The sequence below is a fragment of the Erythranthe guttata genome, chromosome 5 (genome assembly GCF_056151865.1).
Source record: "Erythranthe guttata isolate IM_541 chromosome 5, IM_541, whole genome shotgun sequence".
NCBI classification, from domain to species: Eukaryota; Viridiplantae; Streptophyta; class Magnoliopsida; order Lamiales; family Phrymaceae; genus Erythranthe; species Erythranthe guttata.
The window spans coordinates 636136-662293 of record NC_142537.1 but is presented as its reverse complement, the minus strand read 5'-3'; the positions used below and the strand labels follow the sequence as shown (position 1 = coordinate 662293).

The 26158-nt window shown below is 33.1% G+C and overlaps 4 protein-coding genes, 1 long non-coding RNA gene and 1 other non-coding gene across 7 annotated transcripts; 3 read left to right on the top strand and 3 right to left on the bottom strand.

Moving 5' to 3' along the window:
- Positions 1 to 338: 338 nt before the first annotated feature.
- Positions 339 to 5190, bottom strand: LOC148770361 (uncharacterized). Its single transcript, XR_016031309.1, has 2 exons — positions 4975 to 5190; positions 339 to 1192 (listed from the first exon to the last, which is right to left on the bottom strand). It is a non-coding gene; the product is annotated as an uncharacterized LOC148770361 (long non-coding RNA).
- LOC105974630 (uncharacterized) lies at positions 624 to 2768 on the top strand. The gene is made up of 2 exons (XM_012999746.2): positions 624 to 1171; positions 2183 to 2768. The coding sequence occupies exons 1-2, from the start codon at positions 624 to 626 to the stop codon at positions 2592 to 2594; spliced, it is 960 nt and encodes a 319-aa protein (XP_012855200.1). The 3' UTR covers positions 2595 to 2768.
- A 1823-nt stretch (positions 5191 to 7013) lies between the features above and the next one.
- LOC105974817 (homeobox-leucine zipper protein ATHB-54) lies at positions 7014 to 8573 on the bottom strand. The gene is made up of 3 exons (XM_012999978.2): positions 8065 to 8573; positions 7605 to 7969; positions 7014 to 7529 (listed from the first exon to the last, which is right to left on the bottom strand). Exons 1-3 carry the CDS (start codon positions 8108 to 8110, stop codon positions 7185 to 7187), a joined length of 756 nt encoding a protein of 251 aa, XP_012855432.2. The 5' UTR covers positions 8111 to 8573; the 3' UTR covers positions 7014 to 7184.
- A 9041-nt stretch (positions 8574 to 17614) lies between these two features.
- Positions 17615 to 21944, top strand: LOC105974776 (protein NRT1/ PTR FAMILY 4.6). 2 transcript variants are annotated; one of them, XM_012999927.2, is made up of 5 exons: positions 17615 to 17796; positions 17910 to 18018; positions 18130 to 18347; positions 20076 to 20507; positions 20800 to 21944. In XM_012999927.2, exons 1-5 carry the CDS (start codon positions 17794 to 17796, stop codon positions 21805 to 21807), a joined length of 1770 nt encoding a protein of 589 aa, XP_012855381.2. In that variant the 5' UTR covers positions 17615 to 17793; the 3' UTR covers positions 21808 to 21944. The 2 variants fall into 2 exon arrangements, with proteins under 2 accessions (XP_012855381.2, XP_012855380.2); XM_012999926.2 differs by having other exon boundaries at positions 17692 to 17788; positions 17909 to 18018.
- A 146-nt stretch (positions 21945 to 22090) lies between these two features.
- TRNAA-AGC (transfer RNA alanine (anticodon AGC)) lies at positions 22091 to 22163 on the top strand. Its single transcript has one exon. It is a non-coding gene; the product is annotated as a tRNA-Ala (tRNA).
- A 218-nt stretch (positions 22164 to 22381) lies between these two features.
- On the bottom strand, positions 22382 to 24565 carry LOC105974645 (glyoxal oxidase-related protein). Its single transcript, XM_012999760.2, has one exon. It carries the CDS (start codon positions 24349 to 24351, stop codon positions 22558 to 22560), a length of 1794 nt encoding a protein of 597 aa, XP_012855214.2. The 5' UTR covers positions 24352 to 24565; the 3' UTR covers positions 22382 to 22557.
- Positions 24566 to 26158: the final 1593 nt, after the last annotated feature.

The window sequence follows — 26158 nt, the reverse complement described above, 5'->3', positions numbered from 1 at the left end:
AATAACGTATTAAAGGTGAATTTAATCAATTTATAAGTACGTTTAAAAATTTACAAATTTACTTCAAAAATTATTTAAATAATTAGATCAAAATTAAAATAATAGTAAATATAATTTAGTTCTTTTTGTTTTGATTTTTTTTTTTTTATATATTACACCTTTTGGTTTTCGTTTTGGTACGATTAGGGGTGGAAATCAGAATAAAATTTTCGAATTCCGACGATTTCGATCTGAAAATACCCAAATTTGGAACCGTATTTGTCGTCCCAATTTTTGTTTTTTCCCAAATTTATTTGTAATCGAATTGGAATGGTATATATAATTATCGAAATTTCTGATTTCCAATCCGATTTTAGTATCGAATATAAAATTATTTGGAACAAAATCCACGCATTATAGCCAATAAAGCCCAAAAGTGGCCCAAATGATAACGGGCTGCACATTTTGCAAGCCCGTTTGAATCTAAGCCCAAACAATAAGCAAACACTTTGTTTATTGAAAAAAATATTAAATAATAAAATTTGAAAATAAATTTGAAAAAATTCAATTTCTTTTGTCGAAGAAAAACCATGGAAATGGAGCTCAAGTACATTTCTCCCTTCTAGAAGACCTGGTTTCCATCAATGGCCGCCGTTATCTCGTACCCATCCACCATTTCAGCACACTCTCCGGCGAAGTTCAATTTTAAACCCCCATCCCGTAAAACCCATCTCGTTTCTCTTCAATACAGACCAATTCCCACCACAAATTCAAAATCTCTGCTCCCATTTCAAACTCTCTCTCACCTCCGCCGTCACCAAATCACTGCAACACAATTCTCCGCCGACGAATTTCTAGAATCAACCGACAACGACGAGTCCTTACTGGTCTCCGACGAAAAGCCAGCGAAATACCTCCTTTGGGTACTGTTGTGTGCATCTGTGTCCATTTTTTGGTATGCATTTTCCGGCGAGGCTGAAGCAGCAGCAGCGGCCGTTGCTGCCGCCGATTCAATTAGGGCTTCGGGCTTTGGGGTTAGGGTTGCTAATGCTCTGCGGCGTTCGGGCTGGCCCGATGAGGCGGTTGTCTTTTCGTTGGCTACACTTCCGGTGATTGAGCTGCGCGGTGCTATTCCCGTCGGTTATTGGTTACAACTGAAGCCATTAACGTTAACTCTGTTGTCTGTTCTTGGGTTAGTCTCGAATTCTCTCTCCTGCATTTTTATTGTGGGTGTTAATGTAAACAATTCAAAAATGTTAGGCTGGATATTATCTTTGCTTTCTGTTTGTGAAGTGGTGTTTTTTTTTTCTATCGTCTTATTAGGGTATCGAATTGTAGTTAGTTGGCCGTTCAGTTACTTGGTCGTCCGTTTGGGAATGTTGACGGGATTGATAAGATTAATTGAATTCGATAGGATTACATTGTCCACGATAATGTGATAACGTACCATGTGATTATCTGATGTTTGGGATTTATGATTGTACAATCCTTGTCTAGGGTAATATCCTTCGTAGTATTCGGCAATAATAGGTGTGGGATTGGACTTAAAATCACTCATATGGTTGATTGAATTCCGGGCCCGTCTTTTAATCACGGGTTTTAATCCTAAACCTCAAACATTTGATACATCTTGATTACATTGGCTATCGGGTCCTATTTCTTATTCTCAGTGAGGCCTCAAATTTATGTGTTAGCTGATATTATATGTATTTTTGTTGCTCGTTTTAACGAACGGGTTTTGCTTTTCTGATCACTTCATTAAAGTATCTAGTTACGTAGTGTTTTGGACTATGAGTCCTCTATTAAATTACAAAACAGACATTCTTCACGGGGTTTGATGCTTTTTAAAAATACGATTATGACGGACTTTTGTTAATTCGTGAATCTAATTTGTTTTCAATTTCAAAATTACTTGCCTACATTGGCATGTTTGTAGATAGACAGTTATCTCGCCCGATAAGAAAATGCGACGATTTTTTTTTTTTGCTATCGTTTTGCCTTTCTCACGCTTCTTTATATTCTAAATTCGAGTTTTAAATGTTAGTATTTAATATGATGGCATTAATTTGACCTGGATGACCATACACTCCCCATTTATACGTAACTAAAACTTCGTCTATAGTCGATATCTGTAACAATAATATCTGCCACGTAAAACCCTAATCGGTTTTTGCTGACTAATACTTGATGCTGAAATGGGCAGGAACATGGTTCCAGTGCCATTCATCATACTATACCTAAAACGATTTGCGAAATTTCTCGCTGGAAAAAACAAAACTGCTTCTCGATTTCTTAATATTCTATTCGAGAGAGCTAAAGAGAAAGCGGGCCCCGTAGAAGAATTTCGGTGGCTTGGTCTAATGCTATTTGTGGCCGTGCCATTTCCTGGAACCGGAGCTTGGACTGGAGCCATCGTAGCATCTGTATTGGATATGCCGTTTTGGCCAGCTGTCACGGCAAATTTCGTCGGCGTCGTATTAGCTGGACTTCTGGTAAATTTGTTGGTAAATCTCGGACTTAAATATGCTATTTTTACTGGTTTGATTCTATTTGTTGTCTCCACTTTTATGTGGAGTATACTCCGCGGTCTGAAAAAGTCGTTGAGTGCATCATAATTGATGTAATAATTGGGGGAAAATATTATGTTAGTTGATCTTATTAGGACACATTAAATTTGAAAAATATAGCTAGTTTGAAATTCGAATAGAAAAACGTTAAGATCGTGTGACCTTGATTCTCGAGGCATGTAAATCGTGTTTTAACATAATCATATATGTGGTTTGTGTTGAGATCGTGGCCTTCGTTGCGGGACACGCCAAATTGATTTAGAATTGCATGAATTCCTATTTGATTAGGAACTATATATATCTCGAGAAAAACGGCTCAACGAACAATATGAAATTAATATCGAATCATAGAAAAATCAGATTAGGGTTCCGTAAATTGGGATACTCGCAAGATTACTAGATATATTAGAATCAGTCTATAACTAATTTTTTCCCGTATTTGGTAAATTTTCGTATTTTTCTAGTTTAATTAGGTTTTTGAGTTTTATGAAGACTTCATTATTTTTCAGCATTATAAGTAGATCTGTAATAGTAAGGGTTTCGCAATTTTGGGATTTAATATATATTTTGGAGATTATTTTCCTCTTTTTCTGGAGGCTTTCGGATGTTTTCTTTTGTTCTATAGGATTAATTCGTGTCTTGTCTTCCTCCGGAGGAGCAAATTGTGGTTTTTTATGCAACTTCTATACGTAGCCCGAGTACTTGAAATCGGCAATTAGTACCGTTTTTACATGTTTTTTTTTTTCGGTGAAAATTAGTGCATGAAAAAATGTAATGCCTATAATACCCTCTTATCAGTAAAAAGTTTTCCAATTGAAATTTATGCGGGTGATTTTCATGGCCATGCTCAGTGGCGAGTTCAGAAATTTGTTACAGGGTGGGCTCAAATGTTTTAGGATTTTTTTTTGACAAAATTTGAAAATAGGAGAAGAAAAAAAAGGAGGAAAAAAAAAAGGAGCTTTTTTTGGATTAATTTGAATATTGGGTGGGCTAATTAATAAAAAAAAATGGGGTTTTTTTACATTAATTTGAATCTTTGGTTGGGTGGGTAATTAATAAAAAAATTGGGGCTTTTCTTACATAAATTTGGATTTTGGGTGAGCTAATTAATAAAAGTTGGGTGGGCTGAATAGATATATAGGTGTAAAATAGGGTTAAAATTATAAATTGAGGGGGGTTTGGTCCATGGTTGCCCAAGGGTGGAGTCGACGCTAGCCATGCTATTGAAGTGCATTGAATTGTTATGTATCGATGGATTTTGTAGATGCTCGGTGAATTTCATCGGGTGATTTTGAACCATAGATATTTACATAATAATTCAAACTCACGTGTATATGTGCTTAGTGGATGATTAATTGTATAGATCTATACGGTTTAAAATCACCTGATGAATTTCACCCGGTGTAATATCTCGTAGATCGAAATAAAGTTTTTGGTCTTCGGACAGTTTGACCATCAAAATCAACTCTCTGAAATTGATTTATTTTTTTTTCGGGTAAAAAACAATTAACTTTGTACAATTCTCTGCATATATACTTTCTAGGTTGTCACGCATGATCAGTAGCAGTGCCTTAGAATGCGACTTCCATTTTTCATGCTTCATTTTTTCATTTTCCAATTAAAAATAAAATTGATCAGTTGAATATATAAATAACCATACCATACATATTATATTGTGTATTTATACATTTATTTACAATTTGATGTCTAATAAATATCCATGATGTGCCTAATTGGGTTTTTGGCCCTTAAAGGCTCAAATCAACCCAATTAATATTAAAAGCCCAATTATTATCCACTACTAAAATCTCATAGGATGTTACCCTCACTGTTTTGGTAATTAAATATCAATATTGTAAATATAGATCTACTTTTAGTGGGTGTTTGACTAAACTTATGTTAAACAACTGATAAGCTCGTACGTCTGATAAGATGTTTTAAGAGCTTTACATCTTATTTTTAGAATTAATTTTTGGATAATAAACGTATTTTCTATTTTTACTCATTATAAGATCTTAAATAAAACAGGTATGATACAGGTAATTCAAAAAAAAAAATCTTATTTTATCTCCAACAACTTATTTAAAAATAATTAAGATTTTTTTTTAAATTTACCAAACACTCTAGAAGAGCTCATACGTTCTAAAACATCTTATAAGCTCAGCCAAACGTCCTCTAAATCATACACATAAAAGTCTTTAGAGAGTGGATAGTTATCAATTAATGGATCTTAATTTTGATTTTGTGTTTTACCTTATACTACTTATAATACGAGTAGATTAATAGATTAAAAGGGGATTAAGAAATGGAAATGCATATATTAGGGAGCAAATGAAAGTAGTGAGCAAGTATTAACTGAAAACAGATGGGTGATAGATACGGATCTCTGAACTCATTCATGCACGAAACTTGAAACGGCAAAACTTACATCTCTCTGTCTCACTTCTGACACGCTTCGTGGTGGTCCGCACGTGGGACTGCTGTCTCCCCTCACCCACACTGCCCCTATTCCCAGTTTCTTACATGCATGGGTTTTAGTGCAGATCCAAATACTTCTCCTCCATTCATCTCAACTTCCATTAAAAATCAATTCATTTTCTATTTATTCTCAAATAAAAATAAAAAAATTATTTTTTATTTTTACAATTTCTTATAAATTAAATGAATTATTTTTTGTAGTGTGGTATTATAGTGACTGAATCCATATTAAAAAAACAATTGGGCCACCGTGATATTTAATGAGTGCAAGCAAACCTTCTTATCTGTATCCATCGAGTACAAACCTCTTGAGAGCGATTGGTTAGGCCACGTGGCCCATACCCAATCTATGCTCGCCACGTGTCAGGCCCAATCCCTATCAAACGCCCGGGGCCCGTGGGGGCCCACTGGCCCGTGTTGTACGCCTCTGCTGGTGGGCTTTCGGACGTGTGACTTCTGCTTTGACTGAAGGTTCTAGTACCCAACCCCAAGTGGGTGGATATCCTTTTGTTTCAGATTTAATTAATTAATTAATTGCGCACACATTTTTCCTAATTTAATAAAATTGATTTGTTAATGATTTAATTGATTGAATTTTCTGATTGTCGGGAGGATCGTAATTAGTTATTTTTTCATGATTTTTATGGATGTTCTACCTGATGTATTTTACTCGGTGTAACACTCTATAAACTCGTATTCAGTAATGAATAGTCATATTCAGCAGTATGGCCAATGAAAATTGACAAAAACCTTTCCAATATATATATTTATTATTTTATTTTTATTTTAATTTATTTATGTGGGAAGAAATTGGTTGAGCCATAAGTACTGCACATATCAGCATTTATAGCCAAACTACTCAATGTGGACTGGGGCAACCTTTTATTACACAACTCCAATACCAAATAGTGCGTCTCAATTTTAATTGTTCATGCTTAATCTATTGTCACATCACTAAACCCCAAAAATAGAAAATATATATATATATATATATATATATATATATATATATATATAGAGAGAGAGAGAGAGAGAGAGAGAGAGAGAGAGTTTTCTTGATTAAAATTATGTGTCCTATACTTGCAAATATTTGTAATAGGACTATTTACTACTCACTGATTCATCCATCTTTTAATATGTACTGAATCGTATAAGCTAAGCCCTTGTTTAGATGTCAAGATAAGATTAAATAATTTAAGGAATGTAATTTAGAAATTGCATTTAATATTATAATTTTAAAGTTGATTTTATGACAATGACAAAAGGTTAAAATCAACATTAATCTTGAATTGTTGATAATAATAATAGAGTTTATTAAGTAAACCTGCCACGCCTCTAGCATGCAAATCTTTAATTGTTTAATATTAATATATACTAATATTATATACTCCACGTATTTTACGCTAATTAATTATTAATCAGCTCCTTAATCCAACGCATGTAATTATATGATCAAGTGTGAAACCACAGAGAAGTGAACACATGTAAACACAGTAGTTGTCATCAGAAAGAATATATCTTTGTCTGAAGTTTATGCTGTATCCAAGAAGTAAAATACAGTATTTGGTGAACAGTTAATCTTTTTTAAGGACAAAAATGTCAACATCGATTTTGTGTCCCAATTTTAGGCTCAAAAGTCATTGCATGGTGGAGTAATTAACACCCTTCTAACAAGTATTTTGACTTTTATCTTATTCCTATTGCCCGGAAATGTGTCGGTTTTATCGGTCAATCGACCGCACGTTCGTCCCACTTTTTTTGGCTGATAGTCGATAATCAACCGACTCATATAGTCGGACCGGTAATTTTATACGATTCATATATAAACGGGTCGAATGTTTTCAAATCATAATATACAGAAATCGAATATTCCGTTCCAACTATTCACCCCCTAAGCTACTAGTGTTGTAATCTCTTTGATTAGCATCCAATTTTCTTGATAGTTCTTAATTTAATCAGCATGATGCAAAAAAAAAAACAGATAAAATGTGTTCTTGTAAGAAAACTTAAGCATGTCTCCATTATTCTTCCTAAGAACCTTATATACAAAAAAAAAAAAAAAAAAAAAAAAAAAAATATTAATGCCATAAAACAAATTAAGCACTAATTAAAACACGTGACACAAGATTAAATCCCACCATTTTTCTACCAAATTCGAGCTCAAAATTGCCACAACCACGTGCCTAATTGATCTTGAATAGGAAATCCCAAATTACAAGAATTTGGCTGCAAATCATCAAAAAATTCTTCCACTTCAAGTTTAGGCAAGCAAGAAGTAGCAGGCTGAAGAAGAAGAAGACCCGCCATTCTTAAGCTTTCATCCTTCTGTGAAAATTCAGACACAGACAAATTATCTGTCTCAAAAACATCCGAAGAATAATTGTCCGAATCAAAAACATCCGAAGTTGCAGCAGCAGCTTCGATATCTCCACATAAAAATGGAGTCTTTTCTTCAAAATTATCACACTCTTCTTTCACAACCACCTTCTCCCTCAGCAAATTCACCTACAAAAATGGAGTCTTTCCTTAAAAAAAATGATTTTCTTCTTAACAAAAATGATTATTTTCAATTTGAATTACCTCATCTTTTAATTTTTGGTTCTGGGCAAAAACGGCGTCGTATTCCTGTTTGAGTTTGTCGTAATTAGCTTTTAAGGAGGAGTGTTCTTTCTCGAGTATCTTGGTTTTGTAACGGGCGCGTCGATTTTGGAACCAGATTGCAACTTGCCTCGGCTGCAAGCCAACTTCTTTAGCTAGCTGAATTTTTCTGTCCGGTTCGAGTTTGTTTTCAAGATCGAAACTTTTTTCAAGAAACCGGACTTGATCCGGTTTAAGCCGTCTCTTCTTCTCCGATTGGTGGAAGCTTCCGTCCAATTCTTCGTTACTATTATTATTATTGTTATTATTATCTCGGAATTCTTCGAAGTTAACCATGGATGCAGAGCCTGCAAAAAAAAAAAACAGAGTAGACAGAAGAGAATTAAAAATGTTACAAATTAGGTCAAAATTGTTTCTTGTTCGAGGGTAAAAATGGAATTACCATGAAAGGAAGGGGAAGAATTTGAAGCCCAGATAGAACCCTCCATTGATTTTTTTAAAAAAAAAATAATTCTGAAAAAAGATTGGATTTTTATTTTAATGGGAGAAAAACAAAAGGGAAATATTTTCGGACAATTTTTAGTGAGAAGAAAGGGTGAGGGGCTTGTGTCGAAAGAAAGTTGTTTGAAGCATAATGTGGGAAGTGTAAGAAGAACTAGGGCTAAAACCCATCACTCACCAGAGATAGAGAGAGATAAATAGCTAGAGAGAGAAAGAGAGAGAGTGGTGAATTTGAGAGAAGAAGAAAAGCTATGGGGAGAAGATGGCTGCATATATGAAGGGTGTTTTGGAAACTTGATGGGGGAGAAATGGAGATTATTATAAGTTGCAGGTTTCTTGTTGGGCTGGGAAACTTATATAGAAATGAAATGGCATTACAGATTTACCCCTCTTCTTCTCAAATGAGAAATGAAATAACAATATAAAGATTTATTCGGCATCCATGAGTGTAATTTGTAAGATCAAAATACTCTAAAACTCGTGTTAAATCAATTTATGCAGTGTAATAGGGTCTGTTTGGATGGAAGGATTTGGATTACGGATTTTAAATCTTAATAACAAATCACTTGTACTTGTTTGGTTTGAGGTTTCGTTGTTTTTTGAAACAATTGTGGTGGATTTCAAATGACGAGACATGTTAAATCCTTCTCCATATTTTTCCCCAAATCAAATCGTCCAATCAATTGGACCCAAAGTCGTTTTACATTCCTCAGTTACTTGCTGACGGGCACGGAGTTGATGATTTTTTTTTTTTCTGAATTGAACTTTTGACGTGAAATATGTTTAGTTTGGAACAATGAGGACCAAAAGTGGAATTAGACTGAACATGACAATCGACTTAGATTGCAGAGCCTGTACTGAGGGGAAGCCAGAAATGCCATCGCTTAGGGCCCCATTTTAATTTGGGCCCCCAAAATTAAATAAAAGAAAGCCTAATATATATTTAGATAATTTTTTTTTAATAGAAAAGAATATTGCAAACAAAAATTTATAAGATCGGGGCCTCGAATTTTAATCTCGCCTAAGGCCCTGAAAACCCTAGGGCCGGCTCTGTTAGATTGTACATGACATAATAGTTAATTGTCATTTTGATTTTAAATATGATTAGGTGTTAAAGAACAATTATGAAAACAAATTAACAAGATTTAGGGGGGAAAACATAGCCCCATTCAATTTGATTTTAAAAGACCTTAATGAGAACAAATTAAATGAACTACATTAGTTACAAAAAGGTTGTAAGCTAAATCGAGCAAAAATAAGTTTGGAAAGTAGAACTTTTCCTTTTGGGACAATTAATTGTTGACTATCAAATTAGTGAAAGTTGCGATTTGTGATGTGCATTTGAGCTTCTCCATAACAAATGGTGGTCTTAAATGATTATCAAATTATGGGTTTATGAAATACATTCATGCTTATATAGTTTAGCAAAAAAAAAAAAAACACGAGTCTTGAATCATCTCATAAATTACTTACAATCACTCGAAAACGCATATAAACATCGTCAAAGTGATTCGGACTCGGATCGATGACACTGTACTTTTTTGCTCAACCAACTAGGCAATTGCTCCTGATTCGTTAAAATTATTAGGGCAAAGTACAGTTTACGTCCCTGAACTATGGGGTTGTACCAGTTTGCCCCATTGTTCTATAAAACGTCTCAAATACCCCCCTCTATTTAAATTTTGTTTGTAAAAGTTGACGTGGCACTTTGACTTTATGATTTCTAGCTATTTTTTCCACCTTTGGACATTTTTTAACTACTTTGCCCCTCTATTCAATTATATATATATATATATATATATATATATATATATATATATATATATATATATATATATATATATATATATATATATATATATATATATATATATATATATATTACAACTTTTTTCACTAATTTTTTTTTGCTTATTTTGTCAAAGTATTTTTTGCTCCATATTTTTTGGTTTCTTTTCTCGTATTTCCGTTTTTCTTCTCCTTATTTAACCACTAAAAGGCCACTGTTTTTTTCTTCTAAAATTTATTAAAATGTCGAGTAATAACTCAAATATACAAAATTCTAGTATTTCGTGGTACAAGACATCTTATAATGCACGAAAATCACCCCAAAAGTTATGCATTTAATTGAGGGCTTAAACAAAAAAATGCACAAAATTGAAAAAAAAAAGACAATCAACAAACATATTGAATCCAAATATTAAACACAATTAAGAAAATCATGTAAACTATAAATTCACTTCAATCACAAATTCATAACAAAATCGACAAATATGACCCATATTAATTATATAATTATTAAGTTTCTTATAACAACCCCCAAGGGCAGAGAAGTAATTGCATATTTAAATTAAAGGTGTTAATAATTTAATGGTTGACCATAAACTCGAGGGGGGTATTTGGGATGTTTTGTAGTTCAGGGGGCAAACTGGTACGACCCTTATAGTTCAGGGGTTCAAACTGTACTTTGCCTAAATTATTATTTTATTAGTTTTTAATCTTTATTTCAGAAGTAGGGCTTCGGCCTGCTGATTTATTTAACGTTGTTGAACTATTGCTTGTGGACTTTTCCTTAATGAAGGCCCATTTAGCAGAAGCCTATTCTTACTTACAAATTTATGTGAATATATTTTATTCTAATGTATGATCCACTATAAATATTAATTTGATTTGTAGCCTAATAATCATACATTGGTCCAACAATTATCTTTTCATTTTTTTTATATATATATTTTTTAAGTGGAGCTACTGTATATTTATAATTAAGTTAAAAATATTAATTCCCAATTATTAGTTAACCCTATGCACTAACAACTGTTTGTAATATAGATTGTGATCGAAGTTATTAAATTAAAAAAAAAAACTAAAATTAAATTAAATATTAAATATATTAGTGGATTTAAATCCATGAATTACTGGTAGGATTTTGGAGCATAAAGATAAACATATATCAAAACCAACCATGGCAAATTCTATTCAAACATGACTTGTTGGTCATAAATATTTTGTGAAGTTTTTAAATGATCACTCTTTCTCTAAATATTGAAAAATGAAGTGAAATTCAGTCTTGAAAAGTTAGGTAGACAACCGGATTTCAATTAATTTTGTATGAAATACGCTAGGTATATCTTACCTAAATTTTTAATTAGGAAAGAAGAAATTAAATCTAAATTAATGCCCATGATTTCTTACATCACGCAATATTATTTATATAAAATATTAGAGTCTTAGATTGAAATTCATTACATTATGGTCAACACGTTCATACTTTTAATATAGAAAAACAATTCCACTGCCACAAAAATATATGTAGTTTCTGATAAACATGGCTACAATTTTATTTTTTTTCTAATTAGTGACGCAACGTTTAGTTATTGCTTATGAAACTTAGGATAAGCATCGGAATAATATTTTAATATGTGTCGAGGATTCGAATTTGAATCAGTTGACACAAATTCACTTGCTTCAATCGTTTGGTCATCACTTATAGGACACTCGTCAAAAGTGACGTATGTGGGTAAGAAATGGACTAGCTTCCTTCAAGCGACGGAAACTTTATTGACTTCATTTGCACACAGTTTCTAATTTCTTTACTATAAATAAAATAATTACATGAAACAATAAAAAAAAAAAAAAAAAAAGAAAAAAAAAAGAAAAAAGAAAACTATTTGCAATGAATAAGAAATAACTTGGTCATCTTTCAAAGTTTAAAAGAATTAATATGATAAATCAATTAAAAAATATCAAATTAAGACTCCTAAATTGATGGAACAACTACTACGTTTACATACACTATTGTTATATTCATTGATGTATTTAATTGCTTTACTTAAAGAAATTAATTAAAGAATTGGCCTAACATAGTAAAATTATCAAAACAAGCATTTAATTATCTGAAATATTAAATGTCGTTTCAATTCTACTAATACCATTTTGACCTAGACGTGATTTTGATCATTTTCTACTTTGAATTTGGCAAAATTCAAAAGACGGAAATTGTATTACTTTGAGTTAGCTTTCTAATCCAACTTGAATCAGCTAGATTGGATGTCGGGTGATAAAGTTACACACGAATGAGTTACATTTTAAATTTTACATAATTTAAAGCATCAAAGTTGTGAGCAATTCATTGATTCATGCGTAACTTTCTCAACCGACATCCAATCTTGGCGATTCTAGTTAGATTAGAAATCTAACTCAAAGAACTACAAATTCCATGTTCTGAATTTTGCCCAGTTTAAACTAAAAAATGGTCAAAATCACATTTGAAGTCAAAACAACACTATTAAAACTGAAACGACATTTATCACATCCTTTTAATTATAATCCAATGAAAATTGTAAGTCAAATTAGAATTTTCTTGTTACTCAAATAAAAAACAAAAATCGTCAAATATCTACTCAATTTTTTTATTTAAAATCTTATAATGAATAAAAATAACTTATAAGCTCATTATCAAATCACTTCAAAAAATAATTCTAAAAATAAGAAATAACAGCTTATCAACAGTTAAAACAACTTATTTAACGTAAGAGCTTATGAAATATTTAAAATAAGTTCAGTCAAACGAACTTCTAGTCGTAAATAATCTACGAAAAAAGGGAAAAAAAGAATATACCCTTTGAAGGGCTTGTTGCCTGTAACGCGGCGGCGTCCATGGAAACACTAACGTGGTTGGTTTTATATTTCGATTTATTATTATTATTTTTTTATTTTTGTATGTTTTTGGTAAAAAGAAAAATAATTTCCTCAATTTCAAACAAATAACAGAAAGCGAGAGGATGTGGGACCCATTAGACACTTAATAAACGACTGTTATTGGCTGGATCCAACAATATACTGTTACAAAATTTATGATATGCAAATAATAATAAATAAAAAAGAAAAATCAATTAACTAATTGTATTTTCAATTTTATCCAATAATACTTCTTGTTAGACTATTATGGGCAAGAAGAACCTTTGATGTGTATGGTCGTCCAACTTTATATTGTACTTAGTTTATTTGTCCAAGAAATTGGGATAAACAAATGTATCGGTTGCATAGACTATTTTGAATTCATAACTTAAAACAACCATATTGTAAGAGAATTAAAAATAAAAAAAAAACACTAACCTATTTATTTAATGGTAATTTACGGTATGCCCCTAAGATAAGGTCAAATTACAAAAAAAAAATCCCTTATATTCAGGTAATTACAATCACCCATTAATTATGAATTTTCTTACATGTCCACCATTATGGTGCCAAATTCAACACAATCTTCTAGATTTCGTGGAATATTCTTTAGTTTATACTCTTTTTGTGCAAAAATGCAATTTTTGATTCACCACAATCCGATATTTACAAGCCAAGAGACACATCTTATGATCATCTTGTTTCAAAATGTAGAGCTCGAATGGGTAAAACGGGTACAAATTTGAGAATATTCTACATAATCTTGAAGGTTCTACTAAATTTGACACCGCAAGGTTGGATGTGTAATAGGATTCATAGTTTGGGGGAGGTAATTGTAATAACCTAAACATGAGGGAGTTTTTTCATAATTTGAGCTTACCTGAAGGGTTGACCCATAATTTACCATTTATTTAATTTTTAAAATAGGATCCTAGGTGGCCAACCTAATTAAAAACAAGTTAGGATTAGTGAGCCAGTCAACTTTTGGGTTTAAAAAATAATAATTAATCAGTCACACTAACGTCTAACCTATTTATTTAGTAGCAATTTAAAATCAATTTAATTATTTAATGTCTTATGTATATTATTTTATTAATGAATTAAGAAAACAGTGTGCTGGGTTACTGTCTGATTTAAATCTTGTTGTTGCATGTTGGGACTCATTCAATATGATTATTCAATTCAGCTGTTTAATTGTCATTTTCGAAATACTCTGACTTTCCAATACTATAGCGTGGCATATTTCTAAGGGCATGGAAATTATTAAAATATTTAATTTATTAATTATTTAAATAAATAAATCATTGGACATCAATTCAGCAAATTTCTTCCCTACTTAAAATTGAAGGCTGCAACTATATATCATGTGGGAGAGGATAATGTGGCAATTTAATTTTAAAATATCAATTCTCTTTTATTACATCATTAAAAGATGAAGGTTATTTTAGTCATTTTTATGTATTGTTTTAATAAAATCGAGCATCATTTATTAAAAAATTAGGAACCGATGGAGTACTAAACAATTTACTGTTTGATGTACTTATAATCGTACCCCTTAAAATCTATTGGTTGGTTTAAGTTTCAACGTGTTTCATGCAATAATTACGAAAAAAATAAAAATGTCGAATTAAATAGTATTTGGAATTAATAACGTGTACCAATCGGCCAACTTGAGGTATGATAACAGCAATTTTAAAGTCCTCGTAATATCGTAATCACAACCACCCGTTGACATTATAGTTTTAGGAGGGTGTTGTAATTATCAATACCTTGAAGGACCTTAAAATTATTATAGTAAACGTCAGGGGGTTGTTGTAATTTACCTTTTTTTCAATCATGAATATTGTTCAACCCGTGAAACTATATATAAACACTATCATCACTTGATTGCCTATCTACATGAAAGCAATTCAATATTTGGAAGGAAAAAGAAAACCTTTACTAAAAAAATCTAAGAAATAGTTATTTAGTTTAATCAAAAAGAGCGAAAAAAATATCAGTAAAAAGAATCGAACTCAGTTCGTTAGACATCGATCGTCCTCGTACTTTCTTTTTTGCAAGTGACGGGCGGTTTATTTTGTCGTTTAAAGATGGATTAGATTTCATAGTTGCTTGACCTATCCATCACCATTCCTTTATCAAAGCCTAAAAAGTCTTTATTTTCAAGCCAACTTGATTTTAAAAGAGTCCACTTTAATAAAATCAGATTCCAATCATGTAATCTTTTCACTAATGCCCTACAACAATGACAAGTGAATATAAACATACATATATTCTCAATTTAATTTTATCTTCATTTTTTAAAAAAAATTTCCATAAGAATATACACAAATTGTTTGGATAAATAAAAAGCAAATTGCTATTAATTATCTTCATATAGATTCCTCTGTTACAAGTCGCAATTCAATCCAAAGGATCATGTGTGGCACATAATTTAAAGAACCAATTCCTTAAATATAGGGTTTTTTTTTTAATTATACATATATTTTTTTTGCATTGTCAAATTAAATGTCACCTAAAAATAAAGAAAACATAAATAAATAAAATTGACCGAAAGAATTTGAGCTTTCACACTGATTGATCTTCTTTTAGTAATTTGGTCAAACAACACTAAGGTATTGTAATCACTTTTTTATTTTTGCTAGTATTAGTTGGTTCAATGGATTTGATCCATACACTCTCTTTTTAAGTTAATAATCTTCCTTAAATAACAATTTATTCTGGTCTCGATTTGATAAAAGTATACTAAATATTAGTTCGACAATTTAATATTTCGTTAAATTAATAGAATTTTGCTAGTTCTGACTGCTTTAATTTATAAACTGTTTAACTATAATATAATTTTGTCGAACCAAAGTTGTAATATAATTTGCTAGATAGAATTTTTTTTATCTTTATATTTTTATCATAAAAAAGATGCTAACATGAATAAAAGCTTTCATTTCTATGTTTAGCCAAAATCCAAAAAAAATAAAATGGAATTTCAGACAAGAATACATTGCTACCAAATTATGGTCTCCCTACTCGAAGAATAAATTTGAAACATACTTATTAATTACAACACTTTTGTAAAAGCATCTCATGCATGTTTTTCTCTCTTTGGAAAAGATAAAAGTTGTATACACTCTATAGTCTAATTCTATAATGTAACTTCTAGATCGATTAATTTTCTGGTTGAAATAAAGAAATATTAGAAGAAAAAAATTAATTAAATAAAACATTAAACAAGATCCTCTGTTCCAGAATGATATTTAATTTCAACATTTTTCAAGGTAAAAGTAACATTTAATGTTATCTATTTGTAGTGATCTCTTTTTTATTCAATTATTTAGTAGTTAATGTCTAAAAATTTACTATTTGCTCCATTAAATATTTGTAAGAAATTCAAATAATATGTATAGATTATACTAAAAAAATATAATAAATACTAAAATACACTTATCATCCATTGTTTTCAACAAATTAATTAAGTGACAAGGAATAAAATTGATAAAATGCAGTTAATACTTCATAGGAATTCTGAAATGATAAATAATTTAAGACGAAAAAAACAGTCTAAAAAGACAAATAATATGGAAGGAAATATTTAAAAGATTGTGTGCAAAATTAGATATGCATAATTATTTTCTGGTAGCTATTAACTAACGGTATAATTATTGAAAATATTAATGCACTTTCTAGATATGCATATATTGTACAATGTATAAAGATAAATAAACCGGCAAATACATGAATAATTAGATACCGACGAATATTATTTACTATGATGCATGCATATATACTACAAGTTTTACTAAAAGTTGGTGCAAGTTTTACTAAAAGTTAAATACGTAGCTCTAAAATATTTTCTTATTAATCTTGTTCACATATTTTCACAAAATATCCAACAATAACACATTATAGTAAATGCAAAAGAACTCATTAAAAATATATATACACATTAAAGGGGTATTGAATAATTACATTAAAGAATCTGTGCTTTCTTTTTAGGGTTAAATACAAAAACAACCCTTTACTATGGACTTTGTATCATATACCCCCCTTACTACACATAAATACAAAAACCCCCCTCACCTTACATTTTTGCCAAAATATGACAAAAATACCCCTACTCAAGCATATATATATATATATATTATATTTTTTTTGAGCCATTTCCCACTATATATTCTTTTACCATTTTCAGTCAATTTTACGTGAGAAATTTTAGTATTTATATTTTTTTCTCCAAAACATCTAATTGTTTGGATTTTTTTAATTTTCTAAATAAAACTTTTTATTTTTGTCATTTTGAGTTTCTTAATTTTTTTTTTCTTAAATGTCTTCCAGTATTCAAATATCCTAAGATTATTATTGTTGAGGATTTGAAATACCGGAAGACATTTAAGAAAAAAATGAAGAAATTCAAAAAGACAAAAATAAAAGGTTTTATTCAGAAAATTTTAAAAAAAAATCTAAGTAATTAAATGTTTTGAAGAAAAATATAAAAAAATTCCAACAAAAATTAATCGAAAATGTTAAAAAATATAGTGGAAAATGGCTCAAACAAACCCTTATATTTATAGGCTTATCAGGGATATTTTCGTCAGATTTAGGAAAAAATATAACAGCAGGGGTTTTTTTGTATTTATGTGTAGTACAGGGAGGTATATGATACAAAACCCATAGTACATGGGTGTTTTTGTATTTAACCCTTCTTTTTATATATTATTAAAAAAAGGGACTAACTAGCAATATATATTGTCAAAAGGGGCCTATAGCCGAGTATATAAATCCATATAGATATATATTCTTGGTCCCTTCTTTCTCCTCATATATCATATTACTCAATCACCTGTGATCACTTCTTCTTCATCTCTCCCTCTTATATAATATATATAATATATATATAATAATTATACTCTGTCACAGAGAGATTCTCGGTCAAACTATTTCAGAGTGAATTGATATAATTTTGAACAAGAGGGATCGGAGAAATAATTAATAATTAAAAATGGTATCTATGTTATTTCTTGCATTTTCTTCGATTTTTTTATTTTTTTATATATAAACATCTGATATATAGATACATATTATATACACTTTTTTTTTTTTTTTTTTGTGATTCAGGAAATGGAGAAGCAGTTGAGTAGTACATGGGAGGGTTATGTTGATTGGAGGGGTAAACCTTCTCTCAGAGCCAAACATGGCGGCATGCTCGCTGCCTCCTTCGTTTTGGGTATTCTCTCTCTCTCTAGAATTTCTCTCTCTCTCTCTAGAATCTCTCTATCTGATGTTATTTATTTATTTAATGATTTTTTAAATTTATTTTGGGAATAACGGAAAATAGTTGTGGAGATATTTGAGAATCTGGCGTATCTGGCAAATGCAAGCAACTTGGTGTTGTACCTAACGGAGTACATGCACTTCACGCCGTCGGAATCTGCTAACGCCGTCACTAATTTTATGGGCACCGCCTTCCTTCTGGCCCTCCTCGGTGGCTTCTTATCCGACGCCTTCTTCACCACTTATCAAATCTACCTTAGTAGCGCCGTTATTCAATTCCTGGTAATTTTTCTCCCTCTTTTTTTTTTTTTTCCAAATTACGGCCACCCTGAAGTATGAGTAAATTACGAAAAAAATCCCTTTTATTTAAATAATTACAACCTCCCCTTCTTTTTAAATATATCTACATAAAATTTATGTAATTCGGTCTCAAAAAATATCGTATATTCAGTCCAGTAAACAATATAAAATATTGGCGTACTGAAAATTCGGTTCGATTTTACCGATTTAACATCCTTAAATTACCCCTGGAAGAGTTTTTCCGTAAGATAATACATAGTTGAGGGGTGAGGGTGACTATCATTATTCAAATAAGAAGGAGGTTTTCGTAATTTGACCATAAATGAGGGGTCGGCTTTAATTTGGCCTTCTTTTTTACAATTACCTATATATATATTTATTTATTTGTATATTATTTTTGGCTTATCTGTTATGTGAAAAGAAAAGAGAAAACAAATAAGGGCAAAACAGAAATTATTGGGAAACGTGATGAAATTAGTATATAAAATATATATTATATATAGACATTTAACTAGTGATAATTGTTATATTTTTACTTAATTTAGTGTGGGCGAGTATTCTTTTATGAAATTTATTTATTTCTTGTGATGTGTGAAACTAATATTTATATTTTGAATTAAAATTATTATATTCTGACACCACTAAGCCCACTTGCTAGTTTTCCTTTTCTTACAAGTTGGTTTTGCTGGTTCGCCACAATTTAGGTGCACGAGAATTCCTTTGTTTCTATCTTTTATTTTCTTTTGTCCCTTTCAATTTTATTTATATATTTATTTATTTTATTATATATATATATATATTCAAAGTGAAGAAAACAACAAAGTTTGTGATTTACTATATATATACGCATGTCGACAAGTAATACTGTTGGAAACATTAATTGCATCCTCATCAACTATATTATTTTTTAAATAATAATAATAATAATAATAATAATAATAATAATAATAATAATAATAATTGTAAATATTGTGAATTACTTAATTATAGGTAATATTTTTCTTTAATTTTATTTTATAACATTTACACTCATACAAAAAACGTGGAAAGTATCCGTTATTGACGTAGTCGATCGATATCTGCGTTTTGTCGTAAACGTAATTTGTTGATTTTTCTTTCCGTCATCTAAATATTCGAATTTTGTTCGATCGTAAGTTATCCGTTGTTGACGTCGCTTATCGATTTTTACGCTTTGTCGTACGCCTAATTTGTCGAATTATATTTCGTTTCTTTAAATATTCGATTATTTTCCGAGTACATCTAAATGAAATTTAATTTGAACATGAATGAAAATAACATGTATTTAATTAGTGGATGAATCATACTTTGTCATTAGCATTAAACACATGCAACGCATCTAGGTACATTAAGATTTTATTTGGGACCCATATTTAATCTAATTTAATTATTTTTCTTGGGTGTGACGTGTCACACTAAAATAAAAGCAAACTTCATTTCCTCGAAAATATTTTTGTTTTCCCATAATTAATGTTTTTATTTATTTATTTTGGCTTTTGTTTTTTTTTGGTCTCATTATTATGATATGCAGTAGAACCTCATGTTTCAACCAATAGCTTATCACCACTAGTTGCTAAAAAAACTTTGCCTTCCCTTTCTGCCACGTAACTTCAAAATGTTTCTAGAAGAATGCACATAATTAATACGCAATTAAATTTATAATTATCTTCTAATTACTCTTTATTACAACAGGGATTAGTAATACTCACAGTGCAAGCACAATCAGGTTCACTAAAACCACCCAAGTGTGACCAAAATATGCCATGTCATCAAGTACATGGTGGACAAGCTGCAATGTTGTTCATTGGCCTTTATCTAGTTGCCCTAGGAGTTGGAGGGATTAAGGGATCTTTACCGACGCACGGAGCCGAGCAATTTGACGGAAATACCCCTCAAGGAAGAAAGCAACGTTCGACTTTCTTCAACTATTTCGTCTTTTCCCTTGCGTGCGGCGCCCTAATTGCCGTCACATTCGTCGTTTGGGTTGAAGACAACAAGGGTTGGCAATGGGGTTTCGGAATCTCCACATTGACGATATTGTTGTCGATTCCGATCTTTCTAGGAGGTTCTAGATTTTACAAGAACAAGATTCCTCTTGGAAGTCCACTTACAACCATATCTAAGGTATAATTTATGTTCTTTTTTTAAGTAAGTTAATTAAGATGAAAGATTGGGTTTATTGCATTCAGCACCCCTGTTTTTTCTAATTCTTAAAAATGTCCCTATGATTCAATTTTTTTTAGCAAAAACTCACTGTTTAGGGGGTTTTGTGTTAAAAATATGTATTATAAGGGTGTTTTTGCAAATAAAAACACGAAGAAGTTTTGATTAGCAATTTCATATAACACAGGGGTACTGAATGCAATAAACTCTTACTATTTTTTGTGTATACTAATCTGTGTTGATGAACGCATAGGTTTTGATAGCTTCATTACTAAACACATGCATGGCAAGGAGCTCGAGCAACGCAATTGCAAGCATGTCGACGAGCCCTACACCAAACGAAGACGAAATCACTACGCGAAACACACCCAAAAACAACACACCATCGACATCAGAAAATCAAGAATTACAAGATACGACAATATCATCCGAATCGCCATCGCAAAGCCTTAAATTTCTCAACCGATCGGTGATAAACAAGCCCGCATTCGACGTACTCAAATGCTCGGTCCAACAATTGGAGGAAGTGAAAATCGTCATAAAAATCCTCCCAATTTTTGCGTGCACCATAATCCTCAACGCTTGTCTAGCTCAACTCTCGACTTTCTCGGTCCAACAAGCCGCCACAATGGACACTAAACTCGGAGCCCTAAAAGTCCCGCCAGCTTCACTCCCCGTTTTCCCGGTCGTTTTCATCATGATCATCGCCCCGTTGTACGACCACGTGATAATCCCGTTTGCCCGTAGGGCAACGAAATCCGAAACGGGAGTGACTCATCTCCAAAGAATCGGAGTAGGGTTGGTTTTGTCCATATTAGCAATGGCGGTAGCTGCATTGGTCGAAATCAAGCGGAAGAGGGTGGCGACCGAAACGGGCCGGGTCGGGTCGGAGGGCCCGTTGCCCATTTCGTTTTTGTGGATCGGGTTTCAATACTTGTTTCTCGGGTCGGCGGATCTTTTTAGCCTAGCCGGTTTGCTAGAGTTTTTCTTCACGGAGGCTCCGTTTAGCATGAGGTCGTTGGCTACTTCGCTATCGTGGGCCTCGTTGGCTATGGGGTACTATTTGAGCACGGTTATCGTGTCGGTGGTTAACGGTGTTACGGGTGTTTCGAAGCACAAGGCGTGGCTTTCGGGAAGCAACTTGAATGATTACCACTTGGAGAGATTCTATTGGCTGATGTGCTTGTTGAGTGGATTGAACTTCTTGCATTATCTTTTCTGGGCTAGAAAGTACAAGTACAGATCCACGGCGACTAATTAATTAGTAGTGTTTTTCTTTTCTTTTCTTTTTTTCGGCTTAATTAGTTAATGATGCTAGTTTTTTTAAGATTAGGGTTCTTGTTTTGTAAGATCGTGTTTCATGATTTAAGTTCTGATATACGAGTTATAATCTGGTTAGTACTGTTGAGATTTTATTTTTGTTTTGTGATTGCACGTAGATGAACAATCTATTAAATTAACAAATATTCTTGGTTAAGAGGCTAGAGCAAACATTTCACTTGAGTGTACGTGAATTAATTATTTAATCAATGAATTTTCAACAAGGGGATGTAGCTCAGATGGTAGAGCGCTCGCTTAGCATGCGAGAGGTACGGGGATCGATACCCCGCATCTCCATTTTTTTGCGATTTTCAATCACGACTTATGCCCAGAAACGCGAGATTATCTGTATGAATTTTACAACAGTTCATAAAAATGTAAAAGCGTTTTTCTTTTCTACACACTCCACTTAATCATCTTGTAGCAAAAAATGTAATAGCAAAACGTTATGTTTTTTTAAAGCAAAACGTTATGTTTTTTTAAATAATTCAGTCGTGTAATATACAGATACAAAATTGAGAAAAATATTAATTAATATTTTCAAAAAAAAAAAGGGAATATACTAAATATGAAAGTATTAAAAAGAGCAAACAAAAGAATCACTAATTACTCTATGCTTTTCTTTTTTGTAGAAAATGATATACATAATCAATCACATTCTATTCACAATTTCCCTACTAATACTAAATTACTATATATGCAGCTTTATCCAAACGGAATGACACGGTACACCCTGGTGCACCACGAACAGCATATAATAACCCGGCGGCGCAATATTAGCCGTCGGCGGCGCATTAACCGTAACCTTATACGCAAAGGGAGCAATCTGCTGCTCCGCACTAACGTACAACACCAATAGCCTCTGGTTCATCGCGAACGAGTGCGTCGTAAAAGACGGCGCCACCATCGTCACGAGGTACTCCCCTGGAACAAGCTGGAACCCACCCAAGCTGAAACTGATTGTGAATTGCTGCCCGTACGCCACCGCGTTGTCCTCCGTCCCGTCGATCGACAGGATCGACGGCCGGAGATGGGCGTACTCCGTCCCCAGGTAGGGGGGCGAGTACGCCTCGAGGCTCAGGTCCGTGGGGTACTTCTCCGCTGTGAAGTTGTACTTCACGTGCGGGTTGCTCCCGCCCACTAATATCCTGCCATCTGGCAATAGTATGGCGGCTGAGTGGTACATCCTCGGCTTTGTTGAGGGGCTCAGCGCGCTGAATCTTTTAGCCGGGTCCGGTTCGTCCGGGTAGTACATAACCGGACTCAGTACCGGTTCGTCCCCGCATTCCCACCCGGCTGACCCTCTCGCCGCCCCGTTGACTATGATGACGTCACCCGTGGGTAGGAGCAGCATATCGGGCATGACCCGACGAAGCGGCATGTCTTCCATAACCCAAACCGGCTCCGGATCCGTGACCCGGATTCTCCCGCATGATTTCGAAGCTGCCATGAACCTACCCCTCAGAGCTTTCAGGTACGCGCCGCCGCGAGCGCCGCCGCATATCAGGATCTCCACGGTGGGGTAGGAAGAATTCCCCAGCTTCAACGGGAGCATGACGGAGGATCCCGTCGCCGGGTAGTTTCTCTTCTCGCCGGGAATCTCGGGATATTCTCTAACGATCCTGTCGTTCTTGTAATCTAGTAAGAGAGAGCGGCGGTTGGCGAAGACGAATAGGTTTCCGTCGGGTAATAAATGCAAGAACGGGTAGAGATTGTTTTCTTCTTTCGGGTCGGTTGTTTCTTTCAACAGAGGGAATGGAAAAACGCGGTTGTCGTTGTTGGGGAAGAATTCGTAGCTGTAAGCCCTTCTTCCGCCGACGACGATGACTCGGTCGTCGGGGAGGATGTGGTCGGAGCCGTACCATCTCTGCACCGTTAGATTTAACGGCAGCTCGACCCAATCGCAGGTGTCGTCGTTACACGGCGTGAAGGTTCGGATCTTCTTGTACCCGTCGTGGTATCCGCCGGTTTGGACTAGGGTTCCGAGGGAGTTGACGGCGCCGGAGGAGCACCAGACGTCGGTCTGGACCATGAGCGGGCGGTAGGTGTTTGAATCGACGTCGTACAGGAGGGAGTGCGCCGTGCAGTCGTGCTTGGCGGCTCTCGGGTCGAACCGGCATTTTCCGGCGGGTAGGGATAGGTTCGAGGATCCGAAATCGGCGCGGTCGAATATTACGATCTTGTTGTTGTGGAGGAGCTGCATGTGCATGGCGGAGACGCCGACGGATTCCTGGAGGAGGGACCACTCTCCGACTCCGGGTGTGGCGGCGGAGTACCGTGGGGTTGTCGGTAGGGAGATTGTTGATGAGAGGAGGAGCTCCGACGAGAATTTCGGTTTGATAATTATTGATCGATCCGGCGGCGGCGCGTGGCTGTAGTGTGGGTGGTGCTGGTTGTGCCGGCCGGGCTCTGAGTTCGGAGTGGAGAAGAGAGAGAAGGTGATTACCAGAAAGAAGAGGAAAGATTGTTTCTTGATCAACGCCATTGAAGAAGGTAGGGTTTCTTGAAATTAATTTTAATTTCTTACAGAAAATAATATTTTTCAGGGAGAGTTTTTATATTTTGAAAAGTTGGGATCAATTCAGATCAAACCGCCAAAAATATAACTATTACCTAATATATATACAAAATTATATATATACATTTTTTATATTAAATTTAAATTTACCAAAGTGATGATGAAGAAGAAAGATTAATAAGGAAGAAATTAAAAAAGAATGGCACCACTAATTAATTAATTAATTAATCCAAAACAGAAAGTTGAGGCACTGATTGAGCGAAGATTAATGCACTCTTCCAGCATTGCCTGTGTTGTAATATGAGGTTGCAAGTTTCAACCATTTCATTGTGCTTACTAAAAAAAATATGTGTAATTATGAATTATGGATGGGGTTAAAATTGGAAATAAAATTTTCAATTTTTGCGCATTTTGATCTAATTGTTTTCCCATTTTCGAACAATATTTGTTACTCCGGTTGTGAAAGTTATGATTTTGCCAATATTTTGATGATTGAAATTGAAATGTACACGAGATTCTGATTTTCCAATCGGATTTTAATTTTCGAAACTATTTCTAAAATTTTATTTTCAATTTTTGATACAAAAAAAATTATTTGGATTTCCAAAGTTTCGTTATTTGTAATTTTTTTTGGGTAACATAATTGAAATTAGTATTTCACTACTTACAAAAATTGTTTTTTTATTTATTAAAATGTCAATTAAGATTTGATCCCTACGGTTTTCACCTCTAATTTTGGCCCACGAAGTTTGTTATATATAAATTAAAGCCCATGTAAGTTGGTAGTCCAATTATTAATACTTGGGCCACACATTTTTCTCACGTCATGCAATTATTCATTGCACCTAAACATTTAGGAAGACTTGATTTTAATTAGATATTAATTTTGTGACATGTCTTAATTAAATATAACTGGAATCACTTTCGAAAGATGCTAACTAGGTTTAGAATATTAATTAATTCGGAGCCATATGGGAAGGGACACCTTGCTTCTTTCTCACTCCAACCTAATTTCGTTTGGTAAATGAGCAACTAGACCTCCACCCAAATGTGTCTCCTTCGAACGTCGAAAAGATGACTCTATGTCGGAGTTTTTGACCGACAACGATGATTGAATTAATTATAATATGAATAAAGAGAGAATAAAAACGATTTGGAACCATAGTATAAAATGTGTAGTTGGTCTATATTCAATCTTAAAATGTTTTTCAATTGTGTGATTACATTTGTTTACATATTTACATGGACATTTTCTATCGTACGTACAATTCTCTAATTTGTCGGAGATTTAATCTTGATTGTATGATTGTCGCTTGTGATCATCAGTTCGCCACCTACCATACCTCTCGATAATGTATATGTACACATTGAGACAACCTCTAAGCCCATATTTAATATTTCTTGGGTCTCTGAGCCCAACGCTTCTGCTCATCAGACTTACTTTCGTTAATCTGAAGTCTAAATCTAAGAGTTCAATTCGAGATCTACCGGTTCGGTCTAAACTTGCCGAACTGACCTCTCACGGATATATTTCATCGATTGTAATTTTTTTTTTTAAATGTAGTTTTTACTGAATATCTTGAAAAATAAACGCCTTTAGTGAGTTTTTCAGGTAATAAGTTAAATTAGTAATTTATTAATCAATCCATGAAATGAACGTGGAAAAGAATAAATGTGATAACTACTTGCTATATATGGCAATGTTACTCACAAAACATAATAAACATCTAAATATGGTATACTTATGTGTTATTTATGAATCATCATTGTCCCT